The sequence below is a fragment of the Homalodisca vitripennis genome, chromosome 1, assembly GCF_021130785.1.
Source record: "Homalodisca vitripennis isolate AUS2020 chromosome 1, UT_GWSS_2.1, whole genome shotgun sequence".
In the NCBI taxonomy this organism is placed as follows: Eukaryota; Metazoa; Arthropoda; class Insecta; order Hemiptera; family Cicadellidae; genus Homalodisca; species Homalodisca vitripennis.
The window spans coordinates 158,378,979-158,400,706 of record NC_060207.1 but is presented as its reverse complement, the minus strand read 5'-3'; the positions used below and the strand labels follow the sequence as shown (position 1 = coordinate 158,400,706).

The window sequence follows — 21,728 nt, the reverse complement described above, 5'->3', positions numbered from 1 at the left end:
ATATTCTACTTAAATGTATGCATTTGGTTGTTTACTTACTTTATTGATGTATTACATTGTGTATACCAATGTATATAATGTGTTATTGTAATATTTTCAAAAATAAATTCTATTCTATTCTATTCTATGTTAAGCAAACGTAAATTAGGTATTCAAGGAGTCAAAAACTCAAACATGATTATTTCATTTAATTTAAATGTCATATCACTTCCATCCTAAATATAATATTCACATTAAAAGGTTCATTTTGTCTATTTTAAGGCTGATGAATATCCAAACAATTATACAATAATCATTAATTTCAGATAAAAGATTTCTTAAATTTCATTCTGTGGAATAATCAATGATTATGATAAAGAAGAAACATTAATCTTGGTCTTAAAAATGAATGGTTGGCTTGTGAGGACTTCCCAGCATTATAACGGGAACTTTTCAAACAGGCTTCCAGATGTACAATTTGGAGTGTGGCTGGTTTTGGTGGGGGGTGCTAGAGCTTGCCTCAGTTCATTGTCTACACCATCGCAGGCAGAGGACAGCACAGCCCTATTGGTAAAGGTAAAATCTTTGAAAGTTTTGAATTCTCAGTGGTGGTTATATAAGTTAGTACAATAATTAATCATTCTACAATTAATATGTTCTGTATAAGCTTGAAACAGTTGACATAATGTACAGTATGTAAAATTATCCCACAATCTTTCAAGTCTTGTTTGATTGGTAGGTATCAACTTATAAAAATTCTTAAGATGTATTGTGGTCATTATATTATGGTCTTATGTATTTATAGCAATTCAGCAATTTAACTTTATAATAAAATCGATAACCAACTTTAATAATCACATGGTCTATACTTATCTGTTCTACAGGCTAACTCCATGTAGTATTCATTCTGCATGCAGGCCAGAGAAAATAGTTTGCATGATTTTTGCTTTAATTACAGAGGTATTGCATTTGTATAGAGGCTCATGTTCGGGTGCATGGTGATCTAAAACAGTCGTGTGACCTTGACCATAAGTACTCTACTCCAGCATTAATTTCCTGGCTTTGGACTCTTTTGATTTTTGATAACTAATCTTAAATTTTATTACAAATAATTTCTATGCCAAAGTTTGGAAAAGGTAAGAATCTTTTCCTCAAAGTACCATACTCATAATACCTCATGTGATTGAATTTAAGGATGAAAAATAATATCTAAAAACAATTAGTACTAATGTCTTTTATACTCTAGGATACTGGCATTTGATAATTGAATAATGGTATAAAAGTGGATTTTGTGGGGGCGGCTCAAAAGTTTTAAATGTAAAGACCCATTAAGTGACACCTCATTTCATAGGTTTGATTGTATGTAATTACTTACAGTGTTATATTGTATGTAATTTAATAATGCTTTGAATATTAACTATTTTAATTCTTTTTTCCCTATCTTTAGGTAAGGTTGTGTAGGCTCTAAGAAACGCAACCTTATAATATATAGTAATTATAATAATATTTGTTATTTATGTTAATATACAGTGCAAGTTAAAAATATGATGGATAAAGATGGAGGGATGGAACTCAGGACACCTCTCTAGGAAATAGAAATGAACATTTTAGTCATGTTTACAACTTTGCCCACTTCCCCAAAATGGGATATGGGGGACCGCCTCAAACTTTTTAAATGTAAAAACCCATTAAGTGACACTTCAAGACTTTAAGTCAATTGTATTTAAATGTCCAGGATTTCATTTGAAAAAGATAATATTTTATGTTTAAATAATACTCGCTTATGGTACTGAGTATTAATTTATTTTAATTTCTTTAAGTAATGATTATTTGTGTATCAATAAGTTTTATATATGCATGTTTCCTTCTGTTTATTTAAAAAATTATTTTTGTGTGTAAGAGAAAATAAATATTCTTATTCTTCATTTGAAAGGTCTTGATAAAAGAAGAACAGTGGAAAGTAGATCTTTACCCAGTACAAAATGGAGGCTTAGTGAAATTAATTAAGTTAAAAACATGGATCCTGCTCAACCTTTAATGGACAAAGATAGAAAAATGAAACTCAGGACATCCCTCTAGGAAACAAAACCGAACCATTTCCATTTCCTCAAATGGGCTTTTTGGGGGAGAGTTTAAAATGTTTAAATGTAAAGTTACAGTAGCACTAGTAACTACAATTATAATAAGCAATAAAATGACTGAACCTTTCTAACTTTTGTTTTTTATATCAGATGTACAAACTGCTCTCCCAGGACAGTTTGACAATGTTCAAGTCTGTTGTAGAAACTTGAAATGGCACGCTGTATGGATTCACATGGGTTTTTTTAAATTTTCGCTACTATTCTGTCATTAATGCACTGGGGTTACATTTTATAGACTTTGTTTTTAATGTGACCCCACACAAAGTACTAGAGTGGAGATAGATCTGGTGATCTTGGTGACCACTTGATACTTTCTCTTCTGCCCATGTAGCAATTTGGAAAAATATGGTTTAAATACTCACGGACATGCAGGCCATAGTGTGGAGGTGCTCCATACTGATGAAACTAAACTTCATTAAAATCCTACTTGGATAGCTGGATAAAACTGATTTTGTAAAATTTCCTGGTATACCTCGGCATTAGGGTTTCCATCAATAAAAAAGGGTCCAACAAACTGATCCCTCACAATACCAAGCCAAACGATTAATTTTTCAGTGCTGAGTATATTGCTCTCTCATCCAATGAGGGTTAACATTAGCCCAACAATGAGCATTATGTTTGTTATCGTTATCGTTTAATATTGAAAGTTGCTACATCTGAGAAAGCATTGTTGTTTAATCTAATTTTATTATTCTCCATTTGTTCTGCATCATTATTTCTCAAAATTGTACTCGACGATCAAAACTGACCTCACTTTGATCATGAACTAAAAGAATTTTGTATGCTTTATAACCATTGTCATGTAAAACTTTACAAACTGATGTTTGAGATATACCTAATATTTGAGAAACATTTTTTGTTCAGGCATGAGGATCTTCTACAACAGACTGAAAAACATCAAGTGACAATGCTTCATTTGTAGCTAATTTTGGTCTTCCAGGTTTGGGGTGGTCTTTAACGCTAGCTGTTTCCTGAAAATGTTGGATTGTTTTTTGAACTCCTGATTTAGATACAGTGTTTCGATTAGGAATATAACTAAATAAATTCCTTACTTCATCAAAATATCTTACCTAGAGACACATACTTCCGTAACTAAAACTGAAGCAGCTGTTTTAGCATACAAAATGAGGACTACTTAAGTTCTGCTTGCTACGTACAGGGTTTATAATAACGATTCTTATTATATATATTTTATAATTATTATGATTTGCTGTGTCAATTAAATAACTATTTTAAGGCTTCATAAAATAGTTATAATATTTACGACACTTAATCCAATGTTAACTGACCATAAACAGCTGTTGACACTTTCAGCTGAAGTTCTCCAAAGAGGCAAAAACATTTGTTTACATTTAAATTTTAGAAAATATTGAACAACTAGCAGTTACCCAAGGCTTCGCACACAATTTTCTATTGAAAAACTGGACAATATATCTATGTATTCTTTTTCTATGACATAATAAACAGTCTAGAGATAATCAATAGTCACTCAAAGCTATTCCAATCTCCTGATCCAATTTAGATTTAAGTTTAAAGAACAGAGGTTTGGAATCCTGAAGTCATAAAGTGAAACAGTTTTTATAAGATTAATATTTCCCTCCCACATTCCATGATAATTTATTGAAGTTCTCCGATGGCTTCAGTAACAATAAGAGTTAGCCTTTTTATCCCAATGACGAAAGTGTATCGTACAACTAAAAAGTTGCTGTGGTCAATATGGGTCTGTTCTGGTCGTTTAAATTCATCCCCGGTGTTTTGGCATAATAAGTCGCCCGCCATTATCTTTTTATTTTCATTAGCAATGTAAACAGATGTTTCAGAAAGTTTGTCGAATTATAGCTGTCAACAGCTGTTTAGTGCCAGTTTAATTTGAATTGTGAAACGTTATTATGTGTCGTTGTTATCATAACATTAGAATGTAAACAAACTAATTTTTCAATTTGAATTTGACTTTATTTGATGAATGTGTTATGGGTGGTAAAAACCACTCTAATTGTTAATTCAGACCAAAAGCTATCTATACCTGTTCCAAATTTCTTCACCACTGACGAATAAACCATCTAATGTGTTGAAAATAATATTTAAACGTTGTTCTAAAACCCACCTTGATGAACAAAGTTGTGAATGTTTTTCACATAAGGTTATTGAAACTGATTGTACCTCTTAACAATTTTACTATAGTTAAAGGAAAACCAAAGGGATGGCACACTCTTATCCTCATCAGAAGCAGAATACAAGAGATGGAAGTAGATGCATTTTTATTAAATTAATCTTTTTAAGATTACTTATGCACATACTTCTTTTATTTTCAGTTGTAAGTAAGTTATATATTTTCATTAACAGGAGAAAAAAGGAAACTATCAATTTGGCGCTTGAAAAATCTTAGAAGATAAATTGAAATAGCCAAAAGTAGCCGCTTTATAATCCAAGTTAGTTTTTGTTCATTTATATTTTCTTGGTCAGGGCACAAGTCAAACTCAGCTATAGCACTTGAATTACCATAAATTAATATAAAATTAATCAAAACAAATGGTAGATGACACTTTTTGATTAAATTAGGTTTTCAAGACTTTCAGCCAATAAAACCTAAAAGAAATAGAATGAGTCAAAATTGTATTTACGTTTTGAATCTCTCAACCATGGATGCTGAAATAATTTGTACCTGATATGTCTACTTATGTTTAAAATTATTGTAGGGCTCCATCATATACACCATAAAGGCTTTCACAAAGGAAGCTATTTGATTTTGAAAATTGCATGTGAAGCCACAGGTAACTGCTAGTGTATAAAAAAATCACTGTCACAAAACAGTTTTGTATTTGTTACACTAAGTATTGGCTAATTTTCAAAAACAGGTTGTGCCAGTATCAAGTACAAAATACAATACAGTGCATTTTAACTCATTTCCGAATTGAAAAATGAACACATCTAGGAATCAAGATAATGTGCAGTACAATTACTACAAAATCTATTTCCAATAATAATAATTTATTATATTCATACCTATTATTATTTACAAGATTGATACTGTTATAAATTAAAGCTGCATTAGTTTATTTCAATGTTTGGTTTATAAGCTCGAACAATATTGTGACTAATGAAAATACAAGAAAATTATCTATGATAGAACTTATGTCTGAATTTAGCCAATATTCTTGTATTTCTTACTTTGCATTCTTAATAAGCAAACATATTTCTCTTGCATTTAAACAAATTTATCATCCCATTCAGGTTTTAATAAAGATGTTCAATAGTCATTTTAATACATTTTAACATACGTGTCAACTTCAATAAAAAATAAGTTTTTATACAAAATATTAAAAGAATTTTTTAAATAAATAATGGGCAGCTATGCAAATTATATTTATTGTTTTAAATTTTAAAGTGTTTAACATATATTCCACATTTGTATTGCAATCTATGAATCTATTATTTTATTATTTTGAGTCATTTACATAAAAAGTGTGTTAAAATTTGTATTTGATTGGTTTTATTACTTTATAGTATTTGGTGTCGCATTATCATGCTTTAAATATAAAATATTTTGTGCTTGCTTATACACTAATTAAAATCTATTGTACTAACAATTAAATAAAGCAGGAAATGAAATTAGTTGTATGCCATTTTAAATTACTTCAATATTACAATTTCATGGGATATTCAATATTAACAGATTAAATAACATAATAAATTAAACTTCTTAGTACGGAATTTGAAATACATTAAAACCTTCAAACTCTATAGTTCAAAATAAATAATATTATTGTAAAATGTCAGATCAACGAAAACATAAATGAATCAACACCATATCTGAGAGTGTAAAGAAAAACTCAATAAATAATTGTCTCAAAGTCTGGTCTTCAGTCTTTCCAGAATGGTTTTCCAAGGAGCTCAACCATCTCAATATTCACAAGAAAATACCTCACAGGCAGTATAAAGTCTCTTTATCTCATACCAGCTATTTTATCACTTTGCTATAGTTAGAGCAAAACAGGTTGTTATCAGCAGTCTGGTTATCAACAAAGTGCAGGATTTTATCCAAGGAAACTCAAAGATCTTTTGGAGTTTTCTGAAGAATATAAAGGGTACCACCTCCTCTCCATACATCTACCATGCATCTAAAATAGTATTGTTGTATGGTCTGATCCCCTCATCAGCAGTACCAGAGGATGCTATTGTGGGAGTCCATAGAAGGTTTCTGAGACTCGGGGTGCGCCTTGAATTTAGGTATCTGGATGTGCCACTAAATGAGAGCTCTTCACTACTCTTGGCTGGAAAACACTATTGAAGGTAATATAACACTAGATAAATTTGGTGGCACATCTTTATGTCCAACACGTATAATACTAGCGAAATGGGAACATTTAAAGTGGTAACTTTATTAGGTAAAAGGACTTTAACACTGTTCATTTTCTTAATACTTCCATCCATCTTTTTTCTCTCATTTGTTTTAATTTCTATTGCTGATGATTTAAAATTTTTTTGATTTAGTTTGAATGGATTATTATAATAATATTAAATTGCCACATACTTGCCTTTTTAAAGTGGAAGCCATAATTTGATTTCACTCCTAGATGGATTCGATGCTGTTGTTGATCACTGCAGGTCTGTTGACACTGGGGCAAGGCTACCCTGCTGACAAAGGCAATACTGATTCCAGAATAGACATACCCAGTACTGAAGAGCCCCCAAATTCGTCTGGGAGTAATCTTGACTTAAATAAATTTAATTACTTTTACAGTTAAAAAGGTTCAATTATTCTGAGAACAGTGTTTTACCTAACAAATCATTTTAACTTAAGTGAGAAAATTAGGAATGAAGTTAACAAATGAACTGATTATTTTACCAGATGAAATTGGGACAAAGTTCTATAAAAATTCTTTCATTATAGTCTTTTTTTAATGACAGAATGAAAACCAGTATACTGGATCTATAATATTCTAGAGAGGGATTAAAATTTAAATTTTTGTAGCCTTATACCTTTTTGTATGTAAATTGTTAAGGGAAATATGAATAATATTTAACCACCATTGTTCCAAGTCATTAGCACAAATTAAGTGAAATAAATGTTTTTAATTTAAAAAAACTTAAAACACTTGCTCTTACTCAACAACAGTTGGATAGCGTCTTTCTAAATCAATTCAAGGCATTTATAGCTTCAGATGCAACTTGAGCCATTACTACTAAAAATTTGAATATCAGTTTTAAATTAGATTGGGTTGTGTATGAGTTTGGAATAGTTTATGAATATTTAGTATACAAGACAACAGTTTATTCATAGCAGAAAAAGTATAATATTACTGACTTTAATTTATTGAATTTACAGGAAATGTTACTTTATTTTTATTATCATGTAAAGGTATTTTTTTTTTTTTTTTTATTTTACAGGGCCTTTTAGAAGATATTTTTGGAAATTAAATTTGTATTTAAAATCAATTCTGTAATGTTTTACTTACAGCATCACTTGAAGTGAAAATCTTCTTTTTAGGTATTTTATTTCTATAAACTTTATTTTTTTTCTTAGTTGTTTTGTTCTAACTTGCCAAAATTGAAATATAATTTGAAGTTAATAGAATTAACTGAGAATTGAACAAACACAATTTTTGTAAAAACGTGTCTGTATACAGGTTTGTATAGAAATCAAAGCATAATCTATACAATACTGGAGATGATTTTTTGATCATTTGAATGTTCTATTCACACCATACCTATTTTATTGTGTCATCTCGATCTTTTCTAAACCAACTGCTTTGTAAGTCATAAGAATCTGTGTTAGCCATCTACGTTAACTTGAAATTACGAGAATATAACTCGTAATTCAATTTAGTTAATATTAAAACTGAACAGAATCTTGTCTACTAAAGTTTGCTATGCTGAATGGATATAAGACTAAGGTATAATTCATTACCAGTACAGTTCATGACAATAATAAGTATCTGAGTCTGTGTATCTACAAAATAGGCACTCAATGTTATAGCTGTTTTATTGTTCGTGGTAAATTTTAGAAGGTGGAGACATAAATAGAAGGAATTATAGCAAATATGAACTGTATAGCATATGATACTTAGCTCTTGTAGCTCATTAACTTTAAAACACTATTTCAGAATCCACGTTTGGTAAAAACAGCATTGCTGATGCTATTTCGCAGAACAGTTCATTAACCCCAATCTCTAACACTCAGCAATCAACAGTAGTTTCTGGCTCCAATAACTCCTTGAGTATTAGAAACTGTACTTGTGTCAAACAATATCTCTGCAACAGCACACGATACATCAACAGCGTGTAAGTACTATATAGGACTTTTCTGATAGCTTCTGTATACATATAGAACAGATGGTCTTACATGCTAGTGGTGACTAGAAGTGAAGTAATTAAGATATCGGGTTGGAATCTCATTGCAGAAGCTCTCTCAAAAAAATTTAAGGAAAACTTTCGAAATAACTTTCTTATTGTGTAGACAGTAAAAAAATAAGAAATTATATATCTATTTAAATCTGGAACGCAGGAAGTCAAGTCTATCTTCATTATTCTTTCTCATTTTCTAATTATTGATGGTATTTTTCATAACAGATGTTGTCGAGTATACATCCGTCATCCACCATTCTTTGAGTATCGTTTGTTAGGCTACATTATAGAAATGGCGACTTCAAGGACTATTTTGTAAAACTTGAGCAGATATTTGAATCAAAATCTGGGATTTGTGACTGGTAGCAATGGGAAGGTCTCAGACCAAACCCTGAGAAAACACCCATAGCACTATTCCACCAAGAAAGGAAACTAGCCAGCTTTTCACACTTAAGGTTTAATTATGTATCTCCTACTATTTAATAGTAGTAAAGTATATTCTAAACATTAGTCTAGATTCAAATCTGACATAGAGGGTTATACAACATGCTCAAAAGAGAATACGGTCTCTCATAGCCCTTTCCCCTACAAAGCGTTTGTGAGACTTAATGGGGTATAAAATCTTATTCTACTTGGCGTCAATCATAACCTAAGATGTATATAGTGCTCTGGTCTGGCAGCTCAAAACAAAACAGGCTGGAATGCCATCCCATCCCTTTGTCGCTGGTGGAAATAAAAATACTCACGTCTACAATGAATCCCATCCACCGTTTAAGCGACATAACAGAAGAAACAGCGACACATAATCATATGAAAGTGAGTCTCACTGTTGGTGAGTCTCCGGATGACTTTAACATATGAAATAAGTGTTGGCAGGAAATTTTTAGACCTGGTCATTGGAATTTACTATGTTGTAAAGATCACCCTCCAATGAAAAGTCATAAAAGTAAACTGAAACTTGCTGAGATCTATAAAGGTAAACATTATAGCGACAGACATAACCAATTATAATTTAAACTTCATCATTGGAAAGTTTAGTTCTAGCTTTAGATTTAAATTAGTACCTAAATAACTTCATTCAGTTATGAGAGTATTTTATTATTTAACAATCAACTTATGCATATATATATATATATATATATATATATATATATATATATATATATATATATATATATATATATATACAGGGGTGCTGAAAAGTCTTTTGCTCATATAAAACTATTATTTTATGTATTTCACCATGATATCCTGCTTATGGGGGACGTCCCGCTAGGGGTTGGTGAAAATTCTTAAATAGAAGCATAGGTCGAGTCGTACATCAAATTAAAGCTCTTTTAATTAGAAACATTTTGGCGAAAATCTGACGTAAAACAGTTGACGCATTACAAAATGGCGGACACTCAAAGATTATAAAATACAGAATTTTTCAAATGCAAACATTCTGGTTGTTAGAGAAAACTGAGACACTTCATCTTTTATTTTACTTCTTTTACTTCAAATCACTTACCAAAACAGTTATAACAAATGTTCAAAGTGTTTGCCTTCAGTTTGCTGACAATATCCCAATCGATTGTAGAACGCTGATATCGCATATTCATATTTCAGAGAGAGTGTGGAGAAAAAGATCTCTAGTTTGTAATATTATTTACCTATGATTTGACTACCCAGAAACTATATTAAACAAAAAAGCGGCTTCTATCATTGTATGCTCTCTTTACCCATTAATAAAAAGTATGAAGCATTATCTCCATGACTACTATGTTGCGATGAATAATGTGAACTAACAAATTTATTTACTTACTCTAATGTTACTTGAGTGTCGATCTTCAATAAAGATACTTCCAGATCCAATTCTAGTTGCAGTAAAAATTCCTAAGATTGTAACACTTGAAAAGTATTTGAACTCAGGAAGCAGACAGTGAATAATACCATATTTTAATTGGTCAACAATTTTGTTTTTACAGATGGCTATGATACTGGTAATAATTGTTTCATTAAAAAGAAATAGGTCTCTAACCCGTTAATTATATAGCGTAGGCTACGAATAAAAATACGACTACCTTGATATGCTCCATGTTATGAAAATTCCATTATATCAGCAAAAAATTCCCCTGTTGCTTTTGTATAATACATTTTTAATAATATAGGTTAAAGTATACCAAATACCCAAAGCTTTTGGTTTGTTTGAAAAATTGTACCTCAAGATGAAGTTCGTTTCTTGACACATAATACAAATAAATGTTTCAAAGAGGCGAATAAAATTGTATAATATATACAACATTAAATTGTATGTTTAATAAGTAATTTATCTTTCTTCATATTACATCCAATATATAATAGTTTCCATTATATTATAATGGCCAGATAGAATTAGCTATGTACCTATAATCATGCCGTCCTTTTCTGCTTTCTGATAGGACCTACCGATCATGTGACTTAGCTCGGTAGTGCTTGTCACTCTGAGTCCAGTCCGTTGTGATGTGTTCGACATGTGTCTAATTTCCCTCCTTCGTTTTCGCCGTGACATACGTTGTATACATTGCCACACAACAGCCTTTCTTAATTTGTTGAACTCATAGGCTGCTGTGTTGTACTCGTATGATATTTGATGTCCTCCTAGTTCACAAATCCTGTCCTGTGCTGCAGTTTTCTCTTTTGGCGCAGTCTACTATGTGATGGTCACTATCTTTCCAAAGATTAAATTAGATACTAATCAATATCTACTAATTTATCTGTTGTTTTGTGGTTCTTATTCCCCACATATGTGACCCCGTCCCTGATTTCTCTTCATGTAAATGTCATGGCCGCATTTTAAGAATGTGTCAATGGGTGACTAAGTGTGTTGTACTTAATTTATCTCCGCTACTGATAGTGATATATTCCCAACTTCGAGTGCCTCTAAAGACTGACCAAGCTATCAGGTGAACTAATAAGTAACTAATAATTCGTGTTTGGTGAAGGCTGTCATGGAGATCACCTCCCCCTCTTCATCCCAACATCAGACTAAACCATCCATTTCACTTCATATTATCCATACAAACAAAAATAGCCGCTTATAACTTTATAAATTACCGACTTCTCAAAGTGATGATTTAAATCATTTTAAATCAACAATGAATTAAATATCATAAAAAATATCCAAGGCTAATGGTTATAACAATTCTATTGTGAACAAAATAGTAAAGAAAAAGAAGAACAAAAGATTACTTTTAATAATACGAAAAACGAAAAGCAGGACAAGAAGTACATAAATGTTGAGTACAGCCCGATTATACAGCATTGCACTGAAGAAGACATTAAATCTCGTGCTTTTGATCTAGTCTTTAAGACTACAAACTACACAAAATTTGGGAAAATTTTGAGACATAAATCCTAGAACTTGGACTAAAACGTTCAGCCCGGCGTTTATAATCGGACTTGTTCCAACTGCCATAGTTTTTATCGGACAGGCAGACAGGTCTTGTAGCTAAAGATTTAAGGACCTTTGCTAGAAACGTAAATAACAAAATCAGACTTCATCGTTAGACCTCACTACGGAATGAATGCAAATATGAAAGTTTTGCATCAATGTCGCTGAGGCAGCAATTATTTAAACACGCTCGTTGAACACATTACGATACACGGGAACTGGAATCACCTAGTGTCAATTGTCCTGGCTTTTACTGGCCATGATGAGTATTTAATATGCGGCCATTAGGCGTACTACAACGAGGCTATGTTGTAATTATTTATACTCAAGAGATCATACGCTTGCTGTGATGTGTCCGATACTTCTATGTACATTCATGCAAGTATAGGATAAACAAAATACATTTTTCATCAGCCAAATTCAATATTTTTGACAGTGTAAAAATTTTTCTCACAAGATAACATAGACATTTTTAGTGATATTTATATTCTGTTTTTACCGAATATTGATGACAAAATGTTAAAAGTTCATGCTAGATTTTGTTGAAAAGTATATATATATATATATATTTGTCGAAATATTGTACGAAAAAATTGTAGTTTTCTTTTGAAACTGCTTTAAGAGACTATATATATATATATGATAATAAACATTCTAAATGTAAATACATTTTTGACATGTAAACAAGTTTTGATTAGTTGTTAATTTAACAATAATAACATAATGTAATATAATATAGCCTAATTTTGAATTTAGGTAAATTTGTATATCACAATCTAATTAATCAAGTGGAAAACATATATATATATATATATATATATATATATATATATATTATATATATATATATATATATATAGTCTCTTAAAGCGTCTTTTATATATATATATATATATATATATAAAAGACGTAAAGTAAGGTTTGGTAATCTTGCCCATTACAAGGTCAAGATACAACAATTACTACTGGTTACAACCATCTGCGATAATTAAATGTTTTTACTACACGTTACGCAACATTTATTAAATGATTGAACGTGGTTATTTTAATGTTTGTGTTGGAGTTTAGATCTTAGTGAATGTATTTAATTATTAGTTAACAATATAATAAGCTGTGATATTTTATTATTGCTGATTAGTATTTTTCATCGATCAATATGAATTAGTGTAATTTTAAGTTCTTTAAAAAACGTATCTGAGTATTTTATTTTTTGAAAACTAAATGCTTTTTTTACTTTCTTAAAAATTGATCGTGTTAAATATACTCGTATGTTAAGTAACAAACAGTACCTGTGTCGTCTTATCCTGTCAACTGCGCCGTTATCTCCTTTATGTTTGTCTGTTTGTGATATTTTAAATTTAAGTGTACTTTGTTTTTTACAAAATGACTATCACCAGGCACGCGGCACATTTAAAGAGGACACCGTTACAAATGATCTTGAATGTCTAGACCAGGGCCTGGATTCTGATGTGACTGATCTTGCTGTCAGATTGCGTTCGGCGTAGCAGATCCTGATCACCAACCACGGTGAAGATATTTTGATTGAACTTCTACCGGTATGCGTATTTGTTCTTGCGCATCTAAATAAACTGTCTGAGGCAAACAAAAACATAACTAACAGAGAATTGTCGACTATCTCTTGAAAAAGAAACTTATTGATAAAATGAATTATGGAAAAACAAAGAAGTCAGGATAATTTTGATTTATCACTTGATGCGCAGAAAGAAAATTATATAACTTCACAAAAATCAAAGAATAGCTTGTTTAGAATTATCTTTAAAACCCCTATCTCAAGAAAATCACTCGAAAAATTTACGAATATTCCTTCTGAGTAACAACATAAACATATTCAATATTGATACGGGGAAAAACAAAAAACTTACAACTTAATCAGCCCGGATGCAGCTTCTTCTTGATGACAAGGGATTGTAAACCTTTCTACTCAACTGTCGGCTTCTATGGGTAATGGTGTTGTTCCTACCCGTAACAGCTTTGAGGCTTTGTTACTCTTAGATGGGCTTGAGAGGAATTACTCAACATCTATCTTAGAAATTAATAAATTTAAAAAAAAGAACGAAATGGAAAAATACAAAAAGATACCATTTAAAAATATATCTGTTAAACTGTATAGTGACAGCCTTGGCAAGATATGTATCACCTCAACAGTAGAACCTGGGTCTCCTTTAAGTGAGGGGGTGAATGTAGTAAAAAACGAATCGCCTACATTTAAGAACAATGCCTATATTATTATTATTGGGGGTACAAACGATGTGTCTAGTTTTAGTAATGAGAGCGACATGGTTTACTGTATACTCTGATCCGATGGTCTCTGTACCTGACACCAGGTTTCTGATTTTTACCATCCCAACCAGAGTTTACCGCAGTCCTTAAAAAAAATATATATATATTTTCATCAGACGGGTCAGTACCAAAATTCGAAAGTTTTTTTAACTTACAAACATTTTTGGAAGTTCTAGACTAGGGTAAAAAGGATCTTAGAAGCCTTAACAAAGGCAGGATTCATTTCAACAGAAAAGGGAAGGCCGTAATTTGTAGATAGATCAGATGCATGGTCAATTCATGGGTGAATCGAGAGTTCGATGGAGCTGTTCAGGGACATGAGACTGTCGCCGGGGAATACCTGTCATACTTCCCTTTTTACCTACACAGAGTAGCCCTGGTCCGTCAGGCCTCCTTGGGAAAAGCAATTCAATGCCCCCAACTCCTTGCATACAAAAAGAACCCTGCTTAAGGAGACGTCATATTCACTGATCACCATTCCAACAACCAAATCCTTTCTAATTCTATGTGTAATTTTTATGAAGATAATTTTTAAGTTATTTGGGAATAGTTAAATCAATCTATTGTATGTAGTTGATTGTAACAAAATTAGTAGGCCTATGGATCAACATGTTGCATGCAATGCTGACATACAATCTACTAATAGTGATTCTTTAAAACACAACTTTCCAAATAACAATACTTCAAATGTTCAGTTATTTCATCAAAATATAAGAGGTGTAGGAAACAAAATTGGAGAACTTGAGGCTGTGTTATATGCCGAAAATGTGATCTTTGTTTGTCTAAGTGGGCACTGGATGACGACTGATCAGACAGGTTATCTTTCGGTCAGTGGCTACCATATTGTATCATCCTTTTGTATGCAGGATTTTATCCGTGGTGGTACTGCTGTTCTTACCAAGGAAAACGGTCCCTGGCTTGTGAAACCTCGAGATGACATGGTACAGCACAGTCAGGAACTTCATTTTGAGGTAGTCTCTGTCCCTGAACTGCGAACTACGTTTATATGTCTATATAGATCTCCGGATGGACAACTGGAGATTTTCTTTGACAAGCTTTCTATTACGTTATCTAAACTTTCAAAAGAGAAGAACAGAATTCTTCTCTCAGGAAATTTCAACATTAATACTCTTGAATCATTCCGAAACATCATTTCATTCCTGGACCTCTTGAATAGCTTTGATATCATCCCTACTATACATGAAATTACGAGAAAATTTGAAAAATGAGGATCTTGTCTGGATAATATCATTACCAATTTCCATTACTCTTACTTCAAGTTTAATGTTGTTCCTACATGTTTGTCTGATCATGATGGCCAAATCATATATTTTTTCTTAGAGGAGCTACTTAAATCTACTGAAAAGAAAAATGTTCATACAAGAAAATATCTAATCAACAAAGCGATTTTCACAGGATTTCTTCAAAGAGAAACTTGGGATAGTGTTTTACTGAAACCATCAAATTTTATAGATTCAATGAAATACTCATGGACTTCTTTGACATGTAATTTCCTATTTCAAATAAAGTTTTGACTGGTCCTGGAAGGACACGGCGGCTGACTGGGCAGCTGGCGGCGGCTGCAGGATGCCTATATTTTGCAGCGTCACGGTCCTCCTGAGCTCAAGACTTACTATATACTTCTATGGGGCCGTGTCACCGTAGTCTTATCGCTGAAAGTAAGTCTAGAGAGGCCTTACAATCTATTTCTAATAGCAATAACTCTGTTAAGGCAACTTGGGAGGTCATTAGTAGCGGCAAACCTAAAAAGAACTTTTCAAAGGTGATTTGTAAACTAGAAATTAAGAGAGAGATAATTACCGATCCTTCCTGATTGCCTCATCTCTTAATAATACTTTCACTACTGTGGGCGATAGATTGGCTAATTCAATACCCCTGTTCACTAAGCGTTTTCAACATTAATCCTGTCATTTCACGTACATGCCAATCTTCCTTTTTTTTAAAATGTCAGCTACAATGAAATCACACAAGCATTTCTTTCATAAAAATATTAAACGATATTTTTAGATTTTCAAGTTACTTTCTAAAGAAGTTTATTCTGAACTCTCTTCTATTCTCACTCATCCTTTTAATGGTTCTCTAAGTGAAGGGATATTTCCATCTGATCTAAAAGTTAGATCCTGATTCCTTAGACCAATAGCCATATCCCAATATTTGCAAAGGTATTTGAAAAATAATGCATCGAAGAATTTTGACTTCCTGGAAATGAATAAAATTGTAACCCAAAGTCAATATGGCTTTAACCTAGATCAAACACCGAACTTGCCATCACTAAATTTATGAAAATAATAATATCATCTCTAGATTCTAAAGAGCCCATATCCTTGGCCTTTTTTGTGACCTCAACAGGGCATTTGATCATTATATACTTTTTAATAAACTTGAAAGGTAAGGATTTCAAGGATTGGTCCGTCAGTGGTCTAAAACGTACTTGCTGCGGCACGTTTAATGTTTTGAAATCCACAATAATTCCCAGTAGTATTTTTCTGTTATCAGGACCGGAGTGCCTCAGGGATCTATCCTTGGACCTCTACTTTTCCTCGTATACGTTAGTAAACTTCCAAAACATATTGAAAGTCATTTCAACAGAACCATAAAACTTGCTGTCACTCGTTCATGGATGACACTAGTCCTATTCTAAATTATGCTACTTTAGTAACCTTTTAGAACAGTATACATCCATATCATCTTTGATTTCTGACTGGTTCTACACCAATAAACTGTTCTTAAACTTTACTAAAACGAATATTGTGCAGTTTTATTCCCAAACCTCCCATAATACTCCTAATATTTATACATTTGGTGGCAATCCAACAAATAATTTTTCTGTAAGTTTCTTAGGGATCCATCTTGATTTTGACTTGAAATGGAATACCCATATAAACGCATTATCGACGCAGCTGAATTTGTTCTGAGTTGCCTTTTTACATTTGCCAACGAACAAGTCTGGGTTACTTAGACTTATTTGATTCAAAGTTGAGGGACGGAATAAGAATTTGGGGATTTTCAAGTGTCATCAAATTTAATACAGTATTCACTTTTCAAAAAGAGCGTTGAGGGTCGTCTGGGGAATGAGACCAGATGAGAGCTGTAGAGAGCTTTTCCGATCTAGTGAGATCCTAACCTTGGTCTTCCCTCTCATTTTTCATTCGAAATTTGGTTAGAATAAATTATACTACGGGCGCCGTAGTGTAGTTCGTCTTGATAATATGCTCAAGGAAATAAGTAGGTCTGAGAATTCTGCTTCGGTAAAAAAGTTACTGCTTTATAATCTACCTCCATATAAGCGATAACATGATAAATTCATACTTCGGATTGTGTTTTATTGGCCAATAGATCAACATTGGTGCTAAATATCTCAGCTATGCAATGATCTGGTAATGAAGTGAGTAGATGCTTCACTTCCGGTCAAAGGATAAAGTGGAAAGTAAACTTCCGGTCGTGTTACTAATCAATAGACCAACTTTGGTGATACATTTTATGCTGTAAGCCAAACCGTTCACGAGATACTGTGCGGACAAATCTACAGACAAGATGTGTTCAGACTGACCCGATTTACTGGTTTCTCTTAGCCCAGCCAATTTTTGTTTTAAATGTACTACTATGTCAATGATGTTCTAATGTTATTAGATTGATTAGAACAATTAATATTTTTCAGAAATAAAGAAACCTCAAGCAATTCTCAAAAGGGTTGAAGGCCTTCCTATTATTCCAAGAGATTCATGTTTGGAGCGTCTCCGCAAAAGTCGACTGGGACAGCGCGCTGAACTGCACGAAAGCTTCATCTGCGCTGGTGGCCAGCCTGGCAAAGACACCTGCAAAGTTGATAGATTAATTTGGTTAATGTTCTACTATATAGAAATGGATTGCTCAATGAGTTGCTAAGCGCTTATCTCGGGAACAGCTGGACCAATTCTGCTAATTCTTTATTTTAAATATGTGTTGAAGTCCGAGAAAGGTTTATAAGGAGAGAAACGTTAGAAAACTGTCACCTAATTTAAGCATTCAAGAAAATAATTAAAACATTTACGACACGTAATCCAAAGTAAATTGACACTTCACATCTGTTGACACTTTCAGCTGAGATCAGTCAATGAGGCAGAAACATTTATTTACAATTAAATTTGAGAAAATATTAGAAATAGTGTGCTTAAAATCAGTAGTGTAAAACACGAAGTTACTATCTACTTTTTTAATTTAGATTACATCAGTGACGAATGAACCAGCATTGGAAATGCAATTTAAACACTGTTATAAAATCCACCTTAATGATCAAAGCTGTGAATATTTTCACGTAAGGTACTCGAAACTGGATTGATCACTTGACATTGTTACTGTAGCTTAAGGAGTATCAAAGGAATTGCACACTCGCCCCCTTAAACCGGAAGCAGAACACTGGCAACAGAATAAGATTATTTTTTTATCAAAGTAGTCTTTTTATTGTAAGTTGTATCTCAAATCCCAAATGTGTATGTTTCTTCGTCAGTGCAACTCAACTGTGGATCAGTCAATAAATTAGACTGGAATTGAATTTAAACGGCAGAAACTGACACATTTGACTCCAGTAACTGTTTAGTCGTGCAATATATTTTTTCGTTGGGAAAAAAGGTAAACTCCAAGTATAGAATATATATATATATATATATATATATATATATATATATATATATATATATCCCAGGGAGGGGTATTGTGTGTATGTTGTTTCTTATTTATTAAATCAATTTGTAGTTAATAGTGTTATTTAATAAAATAAATAAAATAAGAATTGTAAAGGATAATTTATATCTACAATTATCCATACCTTAAATTTAGACCATCCGGATGTTTGGATGAAGAAAAACATTCATTCATTCGAAATTTTGTTATGCGCCATTGCATGGGCTGAAATAGGGTTGGATTTAATTTTAAAGTTTGAATCACTGCGATCTTTGTTCATTCTAATGTGCAATGGAGTTATTGTCTGTCCAATGTAGTCTTTCGAACAGTCTTTTGATGACAATTGGTAAATGACATTGTTGGATTCACAAGTCATTTGACCAATTATCCGATAATTGTTTGAATTTATTATTACATTACACGTTTTGCAGCGAGGCTTACAGCAGGGTTCACAGCCAAAAGGTTTGTTTAAATTTTGGTTTAGGTCATCAGAGGGTATTTTAGGTCTTACTAATATGTTTTTCAAATATTGAGGCTTTTTTAAATTACTCTAGGTGGATTATTAAATTTCTTCTTACAGGTGAAGCTAGTAGAATGTCGTGTGCTGTTTTTATTATAGCCTACCATTAATTTTGTATAGACCTGAAAAGTAAGAGGTAATACATTTTCCTTGGCTGTTGTAATTCCTAGAAGTACAGTTTTTTGCTTTTTGCATGTTATAATTTAAAAATTTTTAGGATATCCTCTATTTCTAAAAGCTATTTTTAATTTTTGGGTGTGAAAATCATAGTCATATTTATTAGAGCAGACTTTTAGGAATACATTTTTTTAACGTAACCAGGATGGCAGCTTGAATAGTGTAATTATTGCATTGAATTTGTATCTTTGACTTGGATTTTCGTTTTTAGATATCGATGTGTTTTTAGACCAGGTAACAAGATTTTTAGAAATATTGAAAGTGAACTTTAAAACTGAAAAAGAATTTAATTGTTGAATAAAATGTTTTAAACTATCCATGCCATGTTGCCAAATAATAAAAATATAGTCAATAAATCGGAACCAAACTAACGGTAATATAAAACCAATTTTATCTTCAGGGTAATGGTGGCAGTCCTCTGGTGTGTCCCAGCAGGAACAACCCCAACGTGTACGTGCAAGCTGGCATCGTAGTTTGGGCATTGACTGTGGCACTGAGACTCCAGGTGTCTATGTTAACGTCCCTAACTTCATTGACTGGATAAAAAAACAACTTGCGGGATCGAGACATCTTCCTCGACTTCTAGAGGCTGTCAGCATGACAACTGGACTATAGAAACGTTGTGAGGAGGACGGAACTGCTCGAACGAACATAATGGTTATTCCTTGTTGCTGTGACTATCTGCGTCAGATTATTGTTGCCCTACGTCATTTGTAGTAACTTAGTTGAACGTTGCAGAAATCATTACGTTTTATTGTTATAAAATAAACTTATATACAAACACATTACGTTAATTATGTAAATTAAATATTTATGCATATTACATTGAATCACCACAGTACTTCTTGGTAAAACAATGTATTTGTCTAACTATTATTGTCTTCATTGTTTATTTTTCCTTGTGTGTTTTGGTTTTATACCTACTTCTTTGTCTTCATGGCACCCTTGTTCTACTAAAAGCTACATACAACTGTCCGTGACTGAATACTGGATTTCCCTGATTGATATAATGTTTCTAAGGTATGACTTCAATTTATTTTACATTTACTTTATTTCTCGTCATTGCGAAAGTTACTCGTAATGAAAATTGAGTTCTGATGGAAGAAACAGCATGTTTTTGTCTGTTAATATTAATTTTAAGTTTTTAAGTACTGCTTGGCCTTTGTTTTTGACAGTAATTATTTTCAGTGAAATGATTTTTAAAACATAACTTTCACAATTCTTACCTATTTACCAATCCAGAAGACAAACACATATTTCTGATTAACGTATACCTAATTGCATTTTCAATTTTTATTTCAAGATTTTACGGTGGCTTTCCAGAACGCGTTATTGACTTTAAATATTCCAGTGGTATGATTAATTTTCCGCTATCATCATCGTATATTATGAAGTCTATACTTCAATAAAGAATTCCTACTCCAATAATCATGTTAAGAACTTGTGTGTTGAGCCTTTCACAGTCGTAGTTGAGCGGGCAAGAGACTCGGTCGGTCCTCTCATCCTAGAAGGGTGTACCTACGAATCGAACACCGTGCAATACCGATAGTTCGGTCAAGACGCGAGACTCGGCCCTCTCATCTTGGAGGTTTTATCTACGACTCTAACACCGTGCAATACCGATAGTTCGGTCAAGACCCGAGACTCGGCCCTCTCATCTTGGAGGTTTTATCTACGACTCTAACACCATGCAATACCGATAGTTCGGTCAAGACCCGAGACTCGGTCCTCTCATCTTGGAGGTTTTATTTACGACTCTAACACCATGCAATACCGATAGTTCGATCAAGACCCGAGACTCGGCCCTCTCATCTTGGAGGTTTTATCTACGACTCTAACACCGTGCAATACCGATAGTTCTGTTAAGACCGGAGACTCGGTCCTCTCATCTTGGAGGTTTTATCTACGACTCTAACACCATGCAATACCGATAGTTCGATCAAGACCCGAGACTCGGCCCTCTCATCTTGGAGGTTTTATCTACGACTCTAACACCGTGAAATACCGATAGTTCGATAAAGACCCGAGACTCGGCCCCCTCATCTTGGAGGTTTTATCTACGACTCTAACACCGTGCAATACCGATAGTTCGGTCAAGACCCGAGACTCGGTCCTCTCATCTTGGAGGTTTTATCTACGACTCTAACACCGGGCAATACCGATAGTTCGGTCA

The 21,728-nt window shown here is 32.7% G+C and overlaps 1 protein-coding gene across 1 annotated transcript; it reads left to right on the top strand.

Moving 5' to 3' along the window:
- Positions 1-384: 384 nt before the first annotated feature.
- On the top strand, positions 385-20,429 carry LOC124353780. The gene is made up of 2 exons (XM_046803780.1): positions 385-555; positions 19,956-20,429. Exons 1-2 carry the CDS (start codon positions 385-387, stop codon positions 20,097-20,099), a joined length of 315 nt encoding a protein of 104 aa, XP_046659736.1. The 3' UTR covers positions 20,100-20,429.
- Positions 20,430-21,728: the final 1,299 nt, after the last annotated feature.

Excerpts from the sequence above, each read along its gene's own strand:
- LOC124353780 (XM_046803780.1), top strand. The coding sequence starts at position 385 with ATGAATGGTTGGCTTGTGAGGACTTCCCAGCATTATAACGGGAACTTT. Across the intron at positions 556-19,955 it reads GCACAGCCCTATTGGTAAAG|GGTAATGGTGGCAGTCCTCT; the intron begins GTAAAATCTTTG and ends TTTTATCTTCAG.